This window comes from Natator depressus, chromosome 5, assembly GCF_965152275.1.
Source record: "Natator depressus isolate rNatDep1 chromosome 5, rNatDep2.hap1, whole genome shotgun sequence".
NCBI lineage: Eukaryota > Metazoa > Chordata > Testudines > Cheloniidae > Natator > Natator depressus.
In genome coordinates, this window is record NC_134238.1 from 121971547 (window position 1) to 121994043 (window position 22497).

The following is a 22497-nucleotide window of genomic DNA, read 5'->3' on the forward strand; positions in this document are numbered from 1 at the left end:
ATGGTGACAGAAACAGTCTCTAATGATCCACTGGGCACAGTAAAAACTCCCTAAATGATCATCAGCTGCATAAAGCTCCCACCTGCTACCTCCACTCAGGGCCAGAGCCAACTGGCTGGCTGGGTGTCCATCAAAGGGAGCTAACCCCCGCTCCCTTTGATGCGGGGTGAAAATTCCTCTCCGGGCTGCTTGCCTTTGTTGTAGCAGTGTTGATTCTTGTAGTGGTTTAGGTAAATGGTACATTCATGGATAGTTATAAGCGAAGGGCAATATAGACACAATGAGCATGTGATGATCATTGCACTAGTTATGACTGATTCATGCATTCACACCTGTGTGTAGTTTTCCCCTCCGTACTTGAGAAACCTGTAAATGTAATTCACATTGACTCAGTGCAAGTCTTTGTTTCACTCTGGTGACTGGTCCACATACACACTCTATGACTCTGCTTAGCTCATGTGGTCAAGGTCCATGGCTTTAACTCAAGAGGTCCCAGGTTTGATCCCTATTTGTGCCTGTTATACAGCACTGTAATACAAACATCTGTATTAACTGCCAGGATGTTAGTTTACTCCACAGATGGTGTTCCCCTGCATTCATGTTCTCTTTGCTTTCAGCAGGGTTTGTACTTTCTTTTTACAATCTCACTATAGAATTACAGCTCCAGCATGGGATATAGACTGGGAAGGAAGAACCACAGCATGGTCACAAAGTTCATTCTTCTGGGTCTTTCCGATCAGCCCGAACGGCAGCAGCTCCTCTTTGTGGTGTTTTCCCTAATCTACACAGCAACTCTGTTTGGAAACCTCACCATAATTACATTGTCCTCCATGGATTCTCACCTGCACATCCCCAGGTTCTTTTTCCTCAGCAATCTGTCCTTTTTGAACATCTCATACACATCTGCTGTGGTCCCCAAAATGCTAAGTAACGTGCTAGCAAACAACAAGAGCATTCCTATGAGCTGTGTGCAGCACAGGGATATATGACTGTGTTCCTGGGGGCTGCCGAGTAATTCCTGCTCACAGTGATGGCTTTCGGTCACGACGTAGCCATATGCAATCTGCTGCGATATCGCACTGTCGTGAACAGGAGAACGTGCATCAACGTAGCAGTGGTGTCCTGGGCAATCAGCTGCCTGCCCTTCCTCTCACCACGCTGTGGCCAGCCCAGTGTGGCCCCAACGTCATCAACCATTTCTTCTGTGGAACCCCGTCATTGGGTGAGCTGTCATGTAAGGACACCTCCACGCACAAAACCCTGATGCTCGTGAGGGGTGTTTTCACATTGATGGTCCCTCTCTTCCTATTTCTGGTGTCCTATGTTCACATCCTGGTGGCCATGCTGGAAAACAACTCCACTGCGAGTGGCAGTGGAAGGTAAATATATGCCACTTAGTATGTTACATTGCCTAGTGTTATGTGATCGTTCAATGTGGGCTTGCAAAACGGTGATGAAAAATTACCAGGCCAGGCACAGAATCCACTCATCCATCTTTCTTCAGAGGATGAGGAGACCGAAAATGCTCGTGGTATTTATTGACCTGGGTAAGTGACAGTGTCAGATTTTTCAAAGAAGATGCAATCACAGAATCAAAGAAATGTCAGGCTGGAAGGGACCTTGACGAATAATCAAGTCCAGCCCCCTGCAGAGTGGCAGGATCCAATAAGCCTAGGCCACCCCGCACATGTTTGCCCAGTGTGTTTTTCAAAACCTCCAATCATGGGGTTTCCACAACCTCCCTTGGAAACCTATTCCAGAGCTTGTGAAGCCATATCCAAACTCATACACCTACAAGGTGCTCAAGAGCTGGATACTGGGTTTCCTGGCTTAGAAGGATTTCAACTCTCACTTGTAATGGTCCTGAATTCATGTAACTTGCACATAGAATCATAGAATATCAGGGTTGGAAGGGACCTCAGGAGGTCATCTAGTCCAACCCCCTGCTCAAAGCAGGACCAATCCCCAACTAAATCCCACATGCATTTTTATAAGGATGGGCGCAGACAGTATAGTTAAAACTGGATTCATTTCCTAGTGAGAAGCCTGGCAAAAACTAACCAATCAGTCTCTGCTTCCGGGACAGCTGGGAGAAAGCAACAAACTTACTGGCCAGTAAATCAGGACGAGGTCACTTCCCTTCCTTTAGAGTTACCCTGGAGTCAGTGTCTGACAGGATGTTTGCTTTCCTGCTGAGCGGAGCTGGGGAGGAGTAGTGAGGCAAGGTGCCTATTGTGCCCAATGCAGGCTGAGAGGATTGCAGCACAGCAGCCAGGAAGCGTGTCCACCAAGTCTCTGACACCTACTGCTGCTGAGTCATTGCTCACGTCTGCACCCAGCAGCACAGTCCATTCGCTCCTCGTGGAGCTCTCTGCCGCACAGCAAAGATGCGCTCTGCAGAGGCATGGTAAGTGTAAGCAGTAAAGCTGGGAGGATGGGCTTGGCTTTGGTGGGTTAAAGTGCAGGGTCCACAAGGGCAGATTTTATATGGTACTTTCAACACGTCATGCAAACGAGAGGTATGTGGTCTGCAGAATCTAGTTTCTTTTTCTATCTGGGTCACCGGCTCCTGCGATCCCGAGGCCTGCATTAATGAGGAACTAAAAGAAAATAAACCACAACTAGAGCAAGGAGCAAAAGGAGAGACACAGCAGCGGGCCCAGTTCTGAGTTCACACTGCTTTTACCCAGTATAACTCCATTGGCTTCCATGAGGCACTCCTGATGCCTCCTGTGTGAGAAGAGAATCAGTGCCAGTGTCGGACAATGGAGGTAAAACACTCACTGGGACTGGCTGCACTGCTTCCTGCTGTATCTGGGTTCTGCAGCAAAATGCACTCTCAGCCAAATCCCTCCCCCATGGACACAGGCAAAGGCCTGTTAATCATTTCTGCCAGCGCTCCACTTGAGAGCCCTGGTCTAATAGATACCATCACAATCTGTAGAGATCCATTCTTTCTTCTGGGTATTTTTTCAGTAAACGTGCTACAGTTATTGGTAGTTTGTATTTGCCTCGATTTTGCAATAAGTGTTAAATTTGTATAGAATCAGTACATCCGATAATAAACTGGCAAATAGTGATGCATGAAAATTATCCCATAGTGCTATAAAAACAGTGAAAAATGACTACACAGCAAAGTCATTGCTACTGTTCTAGAACAGAGAGTACATGAAATTCTTGAACTCCCATAACATTTTCATAAAACATGCTCATATCTAGCTGAACCATAAGTCATGGACTTCTTGCAGGAACCATAGAGTATAATTTTCTGGCCTGTGGGAGCCCAGAATAGCCGTTTCTGTCCTTAGAATCTATAAGTTAAAGGAGCATCCAGCACAAACTATACATTACTGTCTCAATTACAGTCCTAATCAACAGAACTAAGCACTTACAGGAATATTACAAGCTCTTTGCATGATGGAAGAAATCAAAGGACATTCTCTTCATTTGCCAACCTATACTCTTTTTCCAACATAGTCTCAGTGCACTGTCTCCCTAAGAGTAGAATGAGGTACTAGGTCCCCCGGTTAACCTGTTCCACAGGGGAAAGTGCTTAGGGATTTAGAAGGTCAGTATTACTCTTTCTACCTGTAACTCTAAAGCCATTCAGATGAAGATGCAAACTAGAAGGAAGTGTTGATGTAAAGGCCAGTCATGATCAAACACAAAGTGCCAGGTCCCACTGAGCAGAGCTGATAAGATTAGGATTCCCCAAGCAGGACCTTTGCCTTTCTCTTGATTGCACTGTGCAGATGTTTAACTAGAGGGGGAAGTTTTCCATCTGTTGTTTATCGATGAGATATGATGCTCTACAATGTACTCCTGTGTATGGTATAAGCACAGTATTTTCTGAAGACAATGCTAGATTTGTAACCCACCTGTCCAACACAGAACCAGAAATCCCCCCTCACCAGGATTCAAACTCACCACATTTCTGGAGGCAAAGCCGTCCCCACTTCTCACTTGGAAAGTCAGTGTAACAGGACTAAAGATCCCAGCCCTCCATGAGCACAGCTTAGCAGTTCAGTTTGTTTCCACAGCTCAGAGACCAGCTTACCAGTGAGAGAGCTGTGAACGTGAGGAGCATTCTGGGTACTGCCATCCAAATGAACGCACTGCCTCAAGATTTCTATAGGAAAGGGGCCTTAGTGGTCTAAACTCCAGGGACAGATCCCAGCAAGGTTGACTTATCCCTTAATCCTCCCAAGGCAGATAAAATGCATGCCATACAGTGAGCTCTTGGGATGTTTCGGATGACAACTTAATAATGATTTAGTTGGGGTTGGTCATGCTTTGAGCAGGGGGTTGGACTAGATGACCTCCTGAGGTCCCTTCCAACCCTGAGATTCTATGATTCCTACCTAGGGAGGTGGTGGAATCGCCATCCTTAGAGGTTTTTAAGGCCTGGCTTGACAAAGCCCTGGCTGGGATGATTTAGTTGGGGTTGGTCCTGCTTTGAGCAGGGGGTTGAACCAGATGACCTCCTGAGGTCCCTTCCAACCCTGAGATTCTATGATTCTATGAAGGTCCTGTGCTGTGTGGAAACTAAAGCTCTCATCATGACACCTTTTGCAAGTGCAGAGGCTTTTCCCAGGGTCCATGCCCAAAATGTTATCATCTTGAAGCCTGATTCTGAGCTCACCCCGGTTTACAGTCTTGTATCTCCGTGACTTCTGATTCTTGTCTGGAGTGAGTGAGATCAGAATCAGAGCCCACTCCGTCCCCACACAGTGCAGCCTGCTTCACATCAATTAGCTGCTGCTCTCAACCTCTCAGAGATGGCTGCATTTCACTGGTGGTGAATACTGTGTATGTAGCTTGTGAGGGGCTTTGGGACCTATCAGCATGGAAGGTGCTATGCAGATGTAAAATAGTGGTACAAATTCTGTTCCAGTTATACTGGAGTGAAACCCATTGTCTTCAAAGGAAGCTACACCCGTGCAATTGAAAGGAAATGTGGCACATTGGGCCAGCTCCTCAGCTGAAAAATCAGCTAAGCTCCCTTGATGTCAGTGTGAATCCTCCATATTACAGCAGCTTTCTGTGCCAGGCCTCACTGCAATGACACAGAAGACAGTAGTCACTCTGCTGTATGTTGATGAAAACAGTTTTGTCCTGAGATGCATTGGAGCCAACCTCTGCCCCACATTTGCAGGACTGTGAATTGCAAATATTTTCTGGTGTCGATTAGGAGATGGTATGATGGGATAATATGATTTTGGTAATTAATTGATCTTTAAATATTCATGGTAAATAAGCCTAATGGCCTGTGATGGGATGTTAGATGGGGTGGGATCTGAGTTACCCAGGAAAGAATTTTCTGTAGTATCTGGCTGGTGAATCTTGCCCATATGCTCAGGGTTTAGCTGATCGCCATATTTGGGGTCGGGAAGGCATTTTCCTCCAGGGTAGATTGGAAGAGGCCCTAGAGGTTTTTTGCCTTCCTCTGTAGCATGGGGCATGGGTCACTTGCTGGAGGATTTTCTGCTCCTTGAAGTCTTTAAACCACGATTTGAGGACTTCAATAGCTCAGACATAGGTGAGGTTTTTCTCAGGAGTGGGTAGGTGAGATTCTGTGGCCTGCGTTGTGCAGGAGGTCAGACTAGATGATCATAATGGTCCCTTCTGACCTTAGTATCTATGAATCTATGAATCTATTTTTGGCATTGCGTCTGCTCAATCACTGTCTAGCGCACATTTGAACTCCAGTGGTTGTGTGCAACTGCATGTGTAGGGTCGTGTGCAGTGCTCACTTCTCCAGGCCCACTCCTTTGGCACCGAAGAGATAAGTGGGAGCTATGCACTAGAAAGAGAGCTGGCACTCTAGAAAATGCAGGATGGGGTCAGACTGTGTTAACTTAGCTGCAGATTCCCCAGGGGCTGATGCAGGTCTGATGCTAATATGAGTATAGCTAATGTAACAGCAATTTTTTTAAAAGGCTCCACAGACGATCTTGGCAATTACAGGCCAGTAAGCCTAACTTCGGTACCAGGCAAATTGGTTGAAATTATAGTGAGGAACAGAATTATCAGACACATAGACGAGCACTATTTGTTGGGGAAGAATCAAGACGGCTTTTGTAAAGGGAAATCATGCCTCACCAATCTACTAGAATTCTTTGAGGGGGGTCAACAAGCATGTGGACAAGGGTGATCCAGGGGATATAGTGTGCTTAGATTTTCAGAAAGCCTTTGACAAGGTCCCTCACCAAAGGGTCTTAAGCAAAGTAAGCTGTCATGGGATAAGAGGGAAGGTGCTCTCATGGATCAGTAACTGGTTAAAAGATAGGAAACAAAGGGTAGGAATAAATGGTCAGTTTTCACAGTGGAGAGAAGTAAATAGCAGGCTCCACAGGTATCTGTACTGGGACCAGTGCTGTTCAACATAGTCATAAATGATCTGGAAAAGGGTGTAAACAGTGAGGTAGCAAAGTTTGCAGACCATACAAAATTACTCAAGATAATAAAGTCCAAAGCAGTCTGAGAAGAGTTACAAAGAGATTTCACAAAACTGGGTGACTGGGCAACAAAATGGCAGATGAAATTCAATGTTGATAAATGCAAAGTTACGCATATTGACAAACACAATCCCAAGTAACTATATATAGAGAATGATGGGATCTAAATTAGCTGTGACCACTCAAGAAAGATCTTGAAGTCACTATGGATAGTTCTCTGAAAACATCCGCTCAATGTACAGTGGCAGTCACAAAAGCAAACAAAATATTAGGAACTATTCAGAAAGGGATAGATGATAAGACAGTAAATATCATAATGCCACTATATAAATCCATGGTACGTGCACACCTTGAATACTGTGTGCAGCACTGGTCCTGCCATCACCAAAAAGATATATTAGACTTGGAAAAAGTACAGAGAAGAGCAACAAAAATGATTAGGAGGCACGGAACAGCTTCCATATGAGGAGAGATTAAAAAGACTGGAACTTTTCAGCTTGGAAAAGAGAAGACTAAAGGGGGATATGATCTATAAAATCTATAAAATCGTGACTGGTGTGGAGCAAGTGAATAGGGAAGTGTTATTTACCCCTTCACATGCCACAAGAACTGGGGGTCACTCAATGAAATTAATAGACAGCAGGGTTAAAACAAACAAAAGGAAATACTTTTTCACACAGTACACAGTCACCTGTGGAACTCGTTGCCAGGGGATGTTGTGAAGGCCAAAAGTATAATGGGGTTCAAAAAAGAATTAGATAAGTTCATGGAGGATAGGTCCATCAGTAGCTTTTAGGTAAGATGATTAGGGACGTAACCCCATGCTCTGGGTGTCCCTAAGCCTCTGACTGCCAGAAACTGGGACTGGATGATAGGGGATGGATCACTTGATAATTGCCCTGTTCTGTTCATTCCCTTTGAAGCACCTGGCATTGGCCACTGCCGGAAGACAGAATAGTGGGCTAGATGGACCATTGGGGAAACCCAGTATGGCCATTCTTATGCGCATCTTCCTAGGCCCAACTCCTCTCACCATTGTCCTGCTCCTCCCAGCCAATGATCTGCACCCTATAACGGAGGGCAACACCATGGAGGCAGCCCAGCCCCACTTCTACACAGGCAGAAGGAGAACCATGTCTGGAGGACGCCTTCTCTATGCGGATCCCCACAGCCTGACGGGGCTTGCAACTGGATCTCAGGGGAGCTGCACAATTAAAAGGGGTAGGAACTTGCAAAGAAATCAAACTGGTGCAACTCTGCTGCTGGGAAGGCAAAGGCACAATGCTACCTACATTACTGGGGTCAGACAAGACTCCCAAAGAGGTGTGAGGAATGGGGAATGCCTGGGCAGGAAAAATCATTGTTAAAAATAGTGTGGATTCAGAAGAATGTTAAAAATCAATGGTTAAAATGATAATGATAGACAAAGAAGCACAGAGTGTAGAACCGTGCATAGCTGGTGGCCGTCTAGTCTAGTCTATTTCAAATTTGAAGAAGGGATCTAGGCAAACTGGCCTCAACATTTCAAACTTGGGTGCCTAGCAGTAGGCATCTAAATCCGTATTTAACCACTTAAGGGAAGGTGGTATTCTGAATTAGGCACCTGCCACTCCCCAGCTCCCATAGAAGTCAATGGGACTGCAGGTGCTCGGCACCTTTGAATATCAGGCCACTTTTATTTGTACGCCTCACTGTGGATTTAGGAACCTACCTTTAGCTTCCAAAGTTTGAAAATTTGGGCATTAGGTTTTAGGACATAACAGGCCAATATCTACTGTCATATCAAAGATACTTAAAATGGCAATAGACACACAGCTAGTGGACCATATGTAGATGGGAGGACATACTAGATTTTTCATACAAAATGAAGAGGGGGAATCCATACTTTAAGTGCAAAACAGAACCCAACCTTACCTGTGGACTCATGGTTTGCTAGCCCCATGCTGATGATCCTGACAGGAGAAGACTTACCCATGGTTAAACACACGGACTTAGCAAACCCTATACCAAATGGAAAAGGTATTGATTTTGCCAGTACTGAATTTGGAAACTCTCAAGCAAACGGGGGAGTGTGGGGTGCCTCTTTGCATGTCAGAATCCAGAATTATCTTCCAGCTGGCCATCTCATAGCCGTGTTAGTATCGGAACCATTTGGATTTTCTTGCATGTGTGCACTGAGTTATTTTCTACACACTCACAATCAAAGGTCTGCTATTCAGAGAGCATACTCCAGGAGAGGGGTTTGTGTGTGCTAAACGAATGTGTTTATTATCTGCTCACGTGTCTCCAGGGGCTGGCAGACAAATGCCACTTGTGAGAGTTCAACAGACATGGAGCTGGTTCTGCATTACTCCCTTATTCCAGCGGTAAGTAAACCAAGTCACCAGCAGCCTAGAGCTGCCATACTCAGCAGAAGTACTGTTGAATGTATCTTGATTATGTGCAATAATGGATCAATTGATTCCTTGCTGCAATCACAGCTCTCAATTCAGAAACAAGCTACGACTGCATCAGACACGGAAACACTGCAAAATGCTGGCAGGAAACTGAACAATGCTTACACCAATTCTATATGGGAAACAAGCCATCCTAATATCTACAAACATACATGTGCCAAATTTCAGTGTTCCCTCATATTGATTTTAAATATACTCTAAGACCTTATGTGTACACACAGCTTGTGTGTGGGCTCTGGGGGGATTTACTTAACCTGTTTACTTTCACAGAGTTAGTTTATTAGGCTTATTGCCTAGGGGAGCTGATTCAGTCATGTTTGCAGACACAGGGAGTCATTCTGGGTGGGCAGGATCCTCTGTAATTTTGTAGAACCCAAAGGATCTCTGCTTTTCATACTCACAGCACACCGTGGGCCCAGTTGTGAGATGAGTCTGACTGAGTCTGAGGGTCAGGTTTTTGTGGTGGTGTTCCCAGAATGAGATGCGCAGGCTGAGCAAGAGTGTGACTGTCTGTCAATAACTTACACACTAAGAGGGCTTAATCACAGCCATTTACACTCACCTTTGGATTTGGTTCCCTGTATTGTGGCCCTCTTCCTTACACAGAGGGCTGGATGGGATTCTCTTAAGGAGCATGTTAGCATCCTGCTGTAGTTGGGTACAAGAATCACCCCACGAGGGAGAGGCTGAGGAGAGAAGTCAAAGTCAGATTGTCATCAATCCAAGTGGGGGAAAAAATCACATACTGGTGCAGGAAAGGCATGCTCCGAAGTGGTAAAAGGAAACCAAGGAAACCCGGAGGCCTAGCAATGTGTTATAGTATCAGCATAACACCCGAGAGCATCTGGCCTCAGTAACGGGCTCTGTTCTGCATTGCCAGTGTCATGGAGTCTATGATTTAGTGCATCTTCCCCATCTCTATGGTCCTAGTAGGCTGTGTTCTTTCCTAGAGTCAGGGGCTCCTACACTCCCATCTCACAGTTATTCTCCTTTCCTTGTAGTTTGCCATCATTTTGGTGCTGTCCTTCCTTGAAAGAAGAGTGAGCAGGAGTCAGATAGATGGAAAATTGCACCTCCTCAATGGCCGCTTTGGAATTGTGATGTGAGTCTGAGCATGACCCATTACGGCTGGTCCCGGCCATTTCCAAAGACATGGCTGCCCAATGTTCCCCTTAACTCTTATAGCAGGCTGCTGTGCTCTGGAGAGGTGGGAGGAGAATAAGATGATGATGAGCTTTTAATTCAGGAAGCTCAGTTTGGAGAGGAAATGCCTCTGCAGCCCATTACCATGTCCAGCTCTTGCTGCTGGGTTTCACCAGAAACAAGAAGTCTGCTTCAGTCAGTAATTCAGATGCTCTGAATATATACATCTGCCACAGAAATATCAACAACATTATGGGCTTGATCCCCCTTTCACTGACACCCGATTTACCCCAGGGCCACTCCATTCATCTCAGTGCAGTCACTCCTGATTTACCCAGAGGATCCGAGGGGAGACTCAGGCCCATTGTCTCTGAAGCAGGCCCAATGCCCCTTGCCTGTGGAGAGAGTGGAATGCACTCCCACATGCCTGGCTGTCTCCGCTAGTCACTGGGTCATTTCTGGAAAGGCTGAAATCACTTCTAGTGCTGCAGAAAGCTCACCCTACTGGAGTTCAGGGCCCCTGTGGAAGATGAGGGAGGGACTTCTGGTGTTCTCTCCTGTCTCTGAGCAGCCATGCAGTGCTAGACACAGCCTCCCCATGGGTCCTCACAAACCTCTCTGCAGGAAGGGATTTGCTAACCCACAGCTGCACTGGGTGTTTTGATAAGTACATGTTCCCCACAAGCTGCTTCCATCCTTTTGGTGTCTTATTAGCTAACTGGTCTCCATAGTCCGCTTAATTCAGACCGTGTGGAAAGGGATCCAATCTACAGAAATCTACTCCATGAAGGGGCTGATGGCTGTATCTGGAATATACAGCAGCACCCAGTTAAGGAGAAAACTTGGGGAGCCAGCCAGCAGTGCATATGGCTGTGAACACTCTGTGAAGGGGAAGGTGTGAAGCACTGACCTGCTACACACATGGGAACCTCCTTACTAGAGGGCCCGGCCATTTGTTACTATGAAGTGAGCTTCCGCTAGGCCCAGCCAACTCCCGTGTTTTCCCATTTGGCTCAAGGATGCCAAAGGACCCACTGAAATGTTTGAATTATCCCACAGAAAGGTGCAGCTGTCTGCCAAGAGCTGGTTACTGCTGCCCAAGCAGCATGAGCCTGATGTCAATACAAAGAAAAAATGAACCAAAGGCAACCTGTTAAGTCCTTTGGGGTTCAAAGTAGGCACAGGTGTCCAGAGCATGGCAGAGAAGAGCAGCAGGGCCCTGTGATGTAGTGTAATGAGTGCTTTTCCTCTCACTGCCCCATATGCACAGCCATAGGCGCCGAGTCCGTGGGTGCTCCAGGGCTGGAGCACCCATGGAAAAAAAATAGTGTGTGCTCAGCACCCACTGGCAGCCAAGGTTTGGCTAGGGGTCAGGATTCCCAGGTGGTCTTTGCAGTGCACAGCCCATGCTGGCCACGAGGGCCTACCCATCTCCAGCAGTAAGAGACACTGATGCTAATCACGGCACATTTGACAGAGTCCTGCTGTCTCCAGGTCAATGGTGATGGCAGGGTCAGCCCAATAGGTTGTCAGTGGAAATTTGGCTCTGAAAAGCAGAGCCAAAAGGAAGAGGACGTCATAGATCAGGGAACTGGCTGGAGCTTTATTGAAGAGGTTGATGGAGGAGCCACAGAACTTCCAAAGGCTAGCACAGACCTTGACAGAGCTGTAATAAAGCCACTTCATGAAGGGAAACAGAGTCATAGATTCATAGACCAGAAGGGACTATTAGAATCAGCTATTCTGACCTCCTGTATGACCCAGGCCATGGAACGTCACCCAATGATTCCTGTGTCAGGTTCATCACACCATTTAGAAAGACAAGCAAAGGGAAAGAGGATTAGAAGGGTCACTGGTGGCGTTTGCAGTTAAATCAAGTCTGAGGAGCAGAGCAGAGTGGGAACCTTGGATTCAGCAGCAGGAATTGCTCTTTGTTCACAGACCCCTGGATTTCGTTGGGACATTCAGCAACCGATGGTCATTTGGTTTTGCATTTGGAGCTACAGCCAATAAAGTTATGTTCCTGTTTTCGGAAGGTTACCGGCCACTACAAGTGCCCCAGTGGGCCCAAGGTATGGTGCAGATCACACAAACCACACTAGAGATGGGGGTATTTGTCCATCTTTTCCTTCTCTGGCTCTTCAGTCTGGCACTTGGAGTAACCTTAAAACTGAGGAAGGGGTACCTTTGCATGGCAGCCAGGGCACTTGTGTGAGGTCTGGTGGCTTCCCCATGCAATAATGCTGCTGGGCACATGGCCTTGGACAAGCCTGAGATTGAGGTAAGGGCATAGGTCCAAGAAGCATTAGGGTGCTCTAGATCTGAGCATCAAGAAGAGCTGGTAGCTTGGGGTGGCTGTGGCCTTTTCCCTCCACCCCCATCCCTACCCCATCACCGTGGCAAGGACTGGCTGACTTTGGGACACGTCACTTGGCCAAAGAAGATAATTCTTGTCCCCAACTCCAGTGGTCTCTGCCGTTTGCAAACTGAGTAATTCAAGTTAAGATAGTGGAGTTACTCTGGATTTAAACTGGTGTAACTAAGATCAGAGTCTGATCCGCTGTCTCAGGACCGGAGGACACATGCACAGCTGTAGCTACACCAGTGTAAATCCCAGTGTAGGGGCACTGCACCATTGTAAATGTAGGTTGGCGTCAGCATGGAATAGCAAGCCTTACACTGCAAGCCCCATATTGCACTGGCATATTGCATCTGCACTGGGGTTTGCAAAGGTGTTATTACTCTGGTACATGTGTCCCAGCATAGATAGGCAACACTTCTAGCGACTATTATAGCCAGGGAAACAAAAGACCAATTTCAGTGGTGACTTATATGGTAGGTTAGTTACTTAAGAGGTACAAATGGGTCACCATTAATGGACTTATATCAAAGCAATGAACCTACACCAGATTGGCCCTCAGCAGGTGTGCAAAACTCATGTAACCTATATGCTGAAGAGGCAGAAGGGGAAGCATAGTTGGAAAGCAGCTAAAAGGGGACTGTAAGTTAGGGCCTGGATAAAAGGTGTGTTAGCTAACACATTTTAACACACACATTCCAAAGCCATAGTGCAGACAGGGCGTACCTTAACATATGTTGACTAGTCAAGGGGAATCTTAGGGGGCAGCCGAGGTTACTCCACATCCAGCTAACGTGTTTGAATACAATTAGCCCTGTCTACTTGAGGGCTTGGAAAGGTGTTACCATGCACATTTAATAAATACACTTTTTACTCTAGTGTGGACAGGCCTTTGGAGGCCTGCTCTTAGCTGCTTTTTCTGCTGTGTTGCCCCACCCTCCCCCTTGTCTTATAAATTATACTCATTTGCACGCTCATGGCCTGATTCTCCGCTGCTAGGCACCCTGTGTTGTCATTGAAGCTGGTGCCAAGCGAGTTCAAAGTGGGTGTGAAGTACTACAATTCACAGTCCTGTAACCAGCTTGCACTCACTGGGCATGCTGACACGAGGCACAGGGCAATGTGCACTACTCTGTGACATACGCCTCCCTTATTAGCTATTCTCCTGCCCTTTTACACGTCATAGAATCATAGAATATCAGGATTGGAAGGGACCTCAGGAGGTCATCTAGTCCAACCCTCTGCTCAAAGCAGGACCAATCCCTAATTTTTGCCCCAAATCCCTAAGTGGCCCCCTCAAGGATTGAACTCACAACCCTGGGTTTAGCAGGCCAATGCTCAAACCACTGAGCTATCCCTCCCCCCATGTGTAACTGCTTCCACTGGTCACCAGTAGATGTACCCCTGGGATCGCCAAAGGTGCTGTACTTGCTAACGTCAGGTAGGGGGTTAGCAGAGTAGGTTCTGAATTAGTTTGTTCTTTTAAGGAAACTAGAAGATATTGAAGGTGTTTGGGTCGACGGGGAGTGATGGGAAGGGCAGGGATGGGATTAGCAATGTCATGGGCATGGGGATTTCTCATTCTCTCATGATTTCCTGAATTTTTGTCACCTTCCTGCTCTGTTGGAAGGTCACTTAGCTTCAAGGAGTCCTTGACAGTGAGAAGGTGCCCTGTGCATGTGTAGAGCTGCAGCTCGTTCAGCCGCAAGAGGAGACCAGGGCCTTGATTCTGGTCACAGGGGCCTCATTAGAACACAGATGTAACTCTACAGACCCCACTGGAATGCATCCACTTTCCCTGCTGTGTCACTAACCAGTGAGAGGGGAGACTGGGGCTGAGCAGATATTGACCAACGGTAGTTTATGGCTAGGCAAGGATTTCAGAACTGACAATAACAGCCTGGCATCATTTGCTTTCCCTCCAGCCATTGTGCTTCTCATAGGCAGCACTGAAGTGGGCCTCTCATATTTCCCTTTCTTCGCCTGCCTCTCGACGGAATTCCGGATCACAGGGTCTGTACTGGGATTCTTCTACACTTTCACTTGGTAAGCCATGTTACCCTGAGATCCAGCCCCTGGCTAGCTGGGCTTAATCCTGCAAAGCCCTGAACACTGACTTCAGTGGGACTCCTTGTGCTTAAGTGCTTTGCTGGACCAGGGCCACAGTGCTAAGAAGCACTTGCAGAACTAAGCCCTGTTTGGGCCACTCATAGCTTTTCTCCACCCACCGCACTGTTTAGAGTATGTGTTCTGCATATTTTTATACCGGAGAGCAGTGTGCCGGGGACCCTGGAAAGCAGCCTGGTGTAGGGGGAGAGGGTACTGGAGAGTAGCATGGGGTATCATGGCAGTACTGGAGAGCAGCATAGGAGGAGCTGGGGCAGGGGGCACTGCAGAGCAGCATGAGTTGAACTGAATAGGCCTTAGAGACTGAACTCTCCCCTCCCATCCCTGGGGTGGCCCTTTCAAAGCTGGACTGAGACATATTGGCAGGGCAGAGTGGGAAGCCATTTGGTGGATAAACAAAGGATTTCAGTCACGAGGGTCTTTGCTCTGGCATTTTTCAGGAGTATTACATTTAAACACACCCCCATCCAATGCTTTGGGTAAAGGGACACTCACTTTTGTGTTGTCATTGCTGGGCAGGGAAGGTTGGAGTCAGCTTGGTCTATGGGTACGTCTACACTGCAGCTGAAGGTGTAATTTCCAGCTCATGTAGACACCCTCTTGCTTTGATAGCGTGAGCATGCTAGAGATAGCAGCAGCAGCATGGTGGATTAATCACCCAACTACAATCCCGTCCAAGATCCATGGTACCTATTTGGGCAGCTAGCCTGTGCCACCACCTGCACCGCCGTGGCTACGCTGTTATTTTTCGGGTGCTAGCTCAAAACTAGCATCTGTGCGTCTACCCAAGCTGGAAATTACACCGCCCACTGCAGGGCCAGCCTACCTGATGTAGGCAGCATCTGCCATTTCCAGCCGCTATAGTGGGTAAAGTTCACTTGAAGAGTAGAAATTATTTCATAAATACATTAAAAAACCTTGAAGGTAATTTTATGCCAGTATCTCGAAATGCCTTGGGCCCTGATCCTGCAATCTGAATGCACAGCCCCACTCTCTCCAAAGGGGTGCAGAGGTGCTCTGTATGTGTCTGATTACAAGATCAGGGCTGGGGACCCTGTGACAGAGGCCAGGCTGTGCACCATGAGATTGTGTGTGTTGTAACGACTGCCGTTGGAGTCCAGTAACACCAGTGTGTTTTCCAGGTTCATAATCACAATCACAAACATTGTGCAGTGCCCACATGGACAAGTAAGTTTCTATTTCTGTCTGATGGTGACTTTATTTTATATGTTACAAATGTTTATGATGCCACCTGGGGCACTTTAGCAACAGAGATTTAACTAGAAAGCCAAATAATCCAACCAAAAGTTCAATCCACTGCTAAGGAAAATAAATGTGTTCAACATCCTTCCCAGAAGATGCCTAGCCTGGAGTTTGGAGGGACCACCGAGAGGAGTAAATGCCACAAATAGGGTCCCCAACTGAGAAAGCCCTTATGCCGAGAGCTTCCAGACAGAGGAAGAGGAAGAACCCTAGAACCATGCACAAAAATGAGCATGTAATTGCCCACCTAAGTTGCACACCTAGTCCTGTGACTGCATGTGCAAATCAGATATCTACACAGACTCTTGGACTGCCAGAGGTCAGATTATCCCCCCAAACCCAAAAACACATAGTGTGCATGCCAGGACTTTGATTCTCCAAAGAAATCAGGGCTCCCACCCTTGGGCCTGATCCACATGGAACCTCATTGACTTCAGTGGGGCTCTGCACCCATGTAAAGGGTTTGCTAGCATGGATCCAGTTGCAGGATTGGGGTCACGGTGGCCTGGAACTAGGGGTCTCAAGTTGAGAACCTGGCTAAGAGGGTTTAAACTCAGGCCTGAGCACACTTCCCGTCTGCTGTGATTGGGTAAGGTGGTGAGACAGCCTCACAGATCTGGAAAATGGCTGTGAGCACTAGTATTTTGAACTGAGCGCAGAGCCTGACAGAAAGCATCACAACTTTGTAGAGATATGCATTTGCTTTCCCCAAATTCTGCCCACTCTGTAGATTAAGAAATAAGTAGTTGTGCAGCATCAAACTGTTGGTGTCTGTGATGGAGCCTCACTTCCTTGAGTGCCTCGCACAGGGGACAGGCTGCCCTGTCTTCTGGGGCTGAGAGTACAGTGCATCTGCAAGACACAGCAACCTCGGCACTAACAGCTGAGAGCCCAGTTCCAGCACAACAAAAAAGGATTTCCTTCTGAGGGCCAGTGCCCTGTCATGGGCTAGTCCAGTGCCCTGTCCCTAGGATGTGTCCCAAGGATGTGGGGAGGCCCTCAGTGGTGAGGTGAGGCCTCGCTGGTTGGTTTAGCTACCTGGGAGCTGGGGAACCACAAAGTCCAACTGTGTCCTGTAGACGCAGTAGAGAATCCCCATCACAACAGCGTCCTCAGTCTCATCTCTGTCCAGAGACACGGTACTGGGCTGACTGCAAGGAGACCGAGATTTACAAATAAATATATTTACACTAAAACAAACAGGAAGGGCTACAATAACAGTTCCAATTCCCTTCTTCTCCCCCAACAAGACAACATGCTGTGCTGCCAGCTAACCCTGGACCTTGTATGTCAAAGTTTCATAGCTTTTAAGGCTAGAAGGGGCAATTATGATCAGCTCGTCTGACCTCCTGTATGGCCCAGGTCAGAGCCTTTTACTTGGGAACTCCTGCATCAAACTCAGAACATACGGTTGAACTCGAGCAGACGTTGTAGAAAGAGACTGGGAGTCTTGATTTAAAGACATCAAGTGATGCAGATTCCACTATGTCCCTTGGGAATCTGTGCCTATGGCTAGTTACCTGCCTTGTCAGAAATTGTGCCCCATTTTTTAGACAAGTGACCCTTGCTCCGCATTCTCCCTCTTCCCTCATCCTGTCGCAGCAAACCCTACGGGTGCAGAGGGAGCAGCCGCGACTTTAGGTGCTGATCCGGCAAGGCACATAAGCATATGTATAAGCCCATTCAGATCAATGGGAATTGATATGGGCTTAAGTGCGCTGCTTGATCTGGGTCTTACGGCCAGTTTTTTTACCGGTATTTAGATGCCAGAAAAGGCAGAGAGTGGCATTTTCAAAAGCACCGAGCACCCAAATCCGGCCTTTAGTGCTCTTGTCTCCACCCAGCAGTAAGCACCATTACGGGATGCAGAGGGAACAATCAGACCTCTGACCGGTGAAAAGCCTGCACATTGTTGCCGTCGCTGGGCTGTGCTGAGCACTTGTATCCCAGGGTGATGAGTGCGGTACAAATACGGGAGAGAGTGAGAGAAGCAGGGAGGCAGACAGGCCTGCTGACATCTCGCTCTGGTTTGGCGGTAGTGGGTTTGTATAACAAAGATGGTGACGAGCCACAGCTTGTGGAATGCAACTCCGCACTCCCACAGACCACAAGGCGGAGGAGATAGAAGTCACCCCACAGGGGGACATGTTCCTCTTTAAGGGGGCACCCTGATGTCCGGCTGCACATTGCTCGAGAGTATCTGTGCCTGTCCTTCCCTCTCCCCTCCGTACTCTTTGGACTTATCCCACCATCCAGAGTTCTGACATTTGTACATTCGGCTTTCCCTACCCAGGTGATGGGAGACTATGAGAAGATCATATTTTATTGGCCTTCCTTGTTCTGTCTGATTTTCCTACTGGGCCGCTTTACCCTGATGTTTGTGAAAGCACTGAGGGTTCGATTAAAGATGGATGTGTCAAGTGTGAGTATTCCTGGGTAACTGCTTCCAGTTTATTAATCTCTCTCTCCCCCTCTCCCGGGAAAACTCCTTCCCTGATCCCTGGGATTAAGTAGAATTTAACCAGCGCATAGACTTTCTGCTGGTGCACCTCTCTACCAGGGTCAGTTTCACCTTTAGCCAGTAACAAGAATTGATTTCACACCAGAGATCTTGGCACATTTCTACAAATCACCACTCACCTGACTTAAAACATGGAAGAGCACCTCCCCCTGCAAGACCCCATGGACTCCAGCATGGACTTCAGTGCTGGCTAGCCACCCAAGTAATTACCCACGGTGCTGGGCAGGTTGGTATACTGCATTCCATGATTGCAGTGTAGATATACACAGAGTTACATGGGGTGAGCACCCCAGGAGCATGGCCATTTGTCTCTTTGTGCTATTCCTGCCTTTGTCTTTCATTTCCTCATCACTATTTCCTATGCCTCTCGCTCCTCCCTCGTTTTATCTCTCACTCCCAGTGCCCTGTGGCGTGAGTGTGAATCAGTGTCTGGGCAGCAGCACTGGGCAGCTATTTCTTCCTTGTATGTTCCTGCTGATAGAAATGTTGGGTCTTCCCACATCCCTTCCCTTTCATTCTCTCCTCCCCTCCCTTGGCAAGGCCCTAAGACAGCAGGGAAAGGCATTGGGTGCCTGTCTTGTTTCCTGTCACCCTTCATCATGTCCACCAACTTCCAGCTGTGACTCCACACAGGCAGGGCTGCCATTTGCCAAGGGGAACATAACCCTGGGCTTTGACAGGAGGACAATGACTGGCTCCATCTTAAAAGCAAGAGGCTTGTGCTGCGTCTTCTTTCCCTTCCCTCTTCTAGCACATTCCATTGTCTCTGAGCCTGGAAATCCATTAGCCCCACTAAAGGGCAGGCAGGAGGAACAGAGCTGTGTCGAACAGACCTTCCCAAGGGACTCCTGCTGCAATGTGGCCCTTCCTCGCCATAGCAGGGTGTCTGCTTACTGAGCTCCCCATCATGGCCAGGGGTTGCTTTGCAGGTGCTCTGTGTCAGGATCCCAACAAGGGCAGTCAGGGCCAAGGGTCAGAGCAGGAACAAACCTGCTGGGAGTAGCAGAGAAGTTCATAGGTTCCAAGCCAGGGTCGATACCAAGAGTCAGAGTCAGGAGGCAAAGTTGAGAACAAGTCATGGTCAAAGCCAGGAATGCAGGAACAGTCATGGCAACTACACAAGAGCCACATAGTTGCTTGGATGCTGCCTAGAATGGCCCTTGGGTTTACATAGGGCAGGGAGCCAATCAGGAGCCATGAGGCTGCTGTCTATCAAACACTTGAAGAGGAACTTCCCATGGTCTGTGTCCACAGCAAGTCATGGGCAATGGAGCGCAAGCTGGTTATAGCTGCTGCTGGGTGGCAGCCTGGAGATGCCAACTGGGTGGCAGCTCTGCAGGCCTGGGCTCTAGAACGGTCTTTATGTTCTACCCCCCTTGGTCCCCTCAGAACTCCACACAGTCTCCGTTGTGGCTAACACCTTCACCCAGTCCTGGATTAATAACAGGAAAGGTTCAAATAATCCTCAAGGTCCTTAATAACAAAAATGATTCAGAGTCCCCAAAATAAAGTCCATAACACAAAAGTTTATAGTCAGCCCTTGTTCTTCTGCCACTCACAGAGCTCTTCTGCTATCCCAGTCTGATTCATCCAAACAACCAGACCTAGCCTCAGCTTCGTTGTCCTGTCAGCCACACCATGCATCTTCCTGCTGCTCTTTGTAAGGAATCCCCTGATCCAGCCTAGATATACCTCTTCAGTAATCAGATTGTCTGACCCCAGGCCCTCCCACCAGCTATTAAGGGTTGAGCTCTTGTTAGCCACAACCTTCTCCCTATGGCTGCCAGTGTAAGCGTGGTGGGTTGCACTCACCTCTTGAACACCCCATTGCCAGCTGAGTCTGGTGCTGCCATTCTCTTCAGTTCCCAGCAACCCTGCAGGTGTCAGCCTACCTCTACAGGTCTTCTGTGTCTCAGCCCTCCAGCCTCACACAGTCCAAAACCCCTTCCGGGGAGTAACAAACTCAAAATAGAAGCAGTTCCTTGCCCATCAGGGCCAATTGCAAACAAACTAGTTTCTGACCCATCTGGAATTGAATTGGCAGGGTCCTTCTGAACTCCTGCCATAGCTGGTGGGCAGCAGTGAGCTCTGCCTGGCCTGGCTCAGGTCCTTTTGCTGCAGCCTAGAGAGCATCCCTCCTCACTCCTCTGGCTCTAGCAAGGAACTGACTTGCTGACAGTAGGCAGCTCCTTGGTTGGCTGTTGTTGGTACCAGCTGTCCCTCTGGGTGCTGCAAAGCCAGATCTCCCTGGTTCCCCAAATGGCTGTTCTTTTCCTCTCAGAGAACTGTTTCCTGGGGTGGGGTGAAGCAGAGCAGTGGGGCCACCAGTAGGAGGCTGCAAAGTCCTGATGTACCCCCATCACAGTAAGGTATCTTCATAACTAAGATCATCAGAACATAAGAATGGCCATACTGGTCAGACCAATTGTCCATCTAGCCCAGTATCCTATCTTCCAACAGTGGCTAAAGCCAGGTGCTTCAGAGGGAATAAACAGAACAGGTAATCATCAGGTGATCCATGCCCTGTTGCCTATTCCCAGCTTCTGGCAGCAGAGGTTTAGGGACACCCAGAGCACGGGGTTACATCCCTTCCCATCCTGGCTAATAGCCATTGATGGACCTATTCTCCATGAATTTATCTAGTTGTTTTTTGAACCCTGTTATAGTTTTAGGCTTTGCAACATCCCCTGGCAATGAGCTCCATGTGTTAGACTGGCCTAATACAGCACCCACAAGGCAGCACTGGATCTATATGTTTGAATCTGCTGTCTCTTCCCTAGTGGAATGAAGAACACTCTTTGATATGCTGACAATCTCTGTTCCTTTAAAACAGCAGGAAAATCATTTCCTGGAGGATCATCAGGCTCAGCATGTCAAGCGTCTGGTCAGGAAGCCCCCAGAGCGGTGAGCATGGCATCTTCATTTCAGATCCAGAACACCAAGCCACAGAGAGTTCAGATTTGGTTCTGATGAGCTTCTAAATCTGCTGCTACTTATTGACTGACATGCACACTGGGGGCCTGCCTGCTCACCTGGGGTGAGCCAGGGACCAGGCATGTTCTCTAGCCACTGGGAGGATCCCTGATCATCCATGACGGGCTTGCCCCGTCTCCCCTCTGAACTACATCCGTAAGCAGTGCACTAGAGCACTCTGTCTCCCATCTCCTTCACCTCAGACTCAAAGCCACCTACTCCATGGTCAGATGCCCCCATCTGTCAAGCCAGCATGCAGCAGGTGGGAGGGGGCTGCCCTTGCAGCAGATGCTGTGGGAATGTGGAGGATCCTGATGTGAGCCCCCAGTGGCTTTGTGCTGGAGAGCAGGTAGGCTGCTGAGAATGCGTGTGCAGGAGAAAGACTGGCTCCTGTTTGGGCCAGGTGAGGCCTCTCCAGACATGCCCAGTGGGAGGGAAGATTGGGTTAGGAAGGTGCGGTGGGTTGTTTTTATGGAGAGGGAGGGAACTATGCTGGAGTAGGTTTTGGGCCTTGAAATGCCTCTAGTGTCCCTGTGTCATCACCGAACATTTCAGGTCTGTTTGTCCATCTTCATCCATTAACAGGCAGGTTCGGAAATCTTGGTTCCAGCGCAAGGTGTACGAATGGGACCCATGCTTTCAGTTCCCAGGCAGAATGATTGGCACATCTGCACTAGCCTTAATCTGCCTGTACATTGTAAGTAAATTGCACACTTGTTTCCTGAAAAGAATTGCCCCAAATGGAGCACAATGTCACACAGCCCTTGTGTGCTTAGTAAGGATTTCAATCCAGGCTGTTGAAAAACAGCTCTTCCATAAATCTCTGCCATTAAACTAAAACAAGGACTGTCTATGCATTTAACAGAGCCACTGGCTCCATTAAGACCAGAATCCATAGTTTACTGGCTCCCTGACCAGGGTACCTTCCAGCTAGGCCAATGGGTGTTTGGTGGGAGTTTATCTTGTTCATGATAGGTTGCTTAAGATGCAGGCAGGAGAGAAAAGGCTGCCAAGTATGTGTGTGTCACATGAAATACATGATACTCATGTGTGACTGTATTTATATTATGTTGTTCCCCGTGAATACTTACGAGTTTGCTTAATTCTAGGCATCCTGGTCTTCCTCAGTGTCTGGTTCAAAATCAGTGGAGATTAACTCCAACAACATTCTTTGAGGGACAAAATTGGTCTACATCC

At 47.9% G+C, this 22497-nt stretch overlaps 1 protein-coding gene across 4 annotated transcripts in view; it reads left to right on the top strand.

Annotated features, from left to right (window-relative positions):
* Positions 1-2152: 2152 nt before the first annotated feature.
* Positions 2153-22497, top strand: part of LOC141987082 (stimulated by retinoic acid gene 6 protein-like) — a 35190-nt gene continuing 14845 nt past the window's right edge. For 2 of the 4 annotated variants that reach the window (XM_074952126.1, XM_074952123.1), the window contains exons 1-9: positions 2153-2407; positions 8749-8824; positions 9916-10016; positions 11999-12129; positions 14342-14462; positions 15686-15731; positions 18100-18228; positions 21161-21231; positions 21886-21997. In XM_074952126.1, coding sequence (XP_074808227.1) covers positions 2388-2407; positions 8749-8824; positions 9916-10016; positions 11999-12129; positions 14342-14462; positions 15686-15731; positions 18100-18228; positions 21161-21231; positions 21886-21997 — 807 coding nt within the window. In that variant the 5' untranslated portion in view covers positions 2153-2387. Of the gene's footprint in view, positions 2408-7511; positions 7680-8748; positions 8825-9915; positions 10017-11998; positions 12130-14341; positions 14463-15685; positions 15732-18099; positions 18229-21160; positions 21232-21885; positions 21998-22497 lie in introns of all 4 variants that reach the window. The other 2 variants (XM_074952125.1, XM_074952124.1) reach the window with 2 other exon arrangements.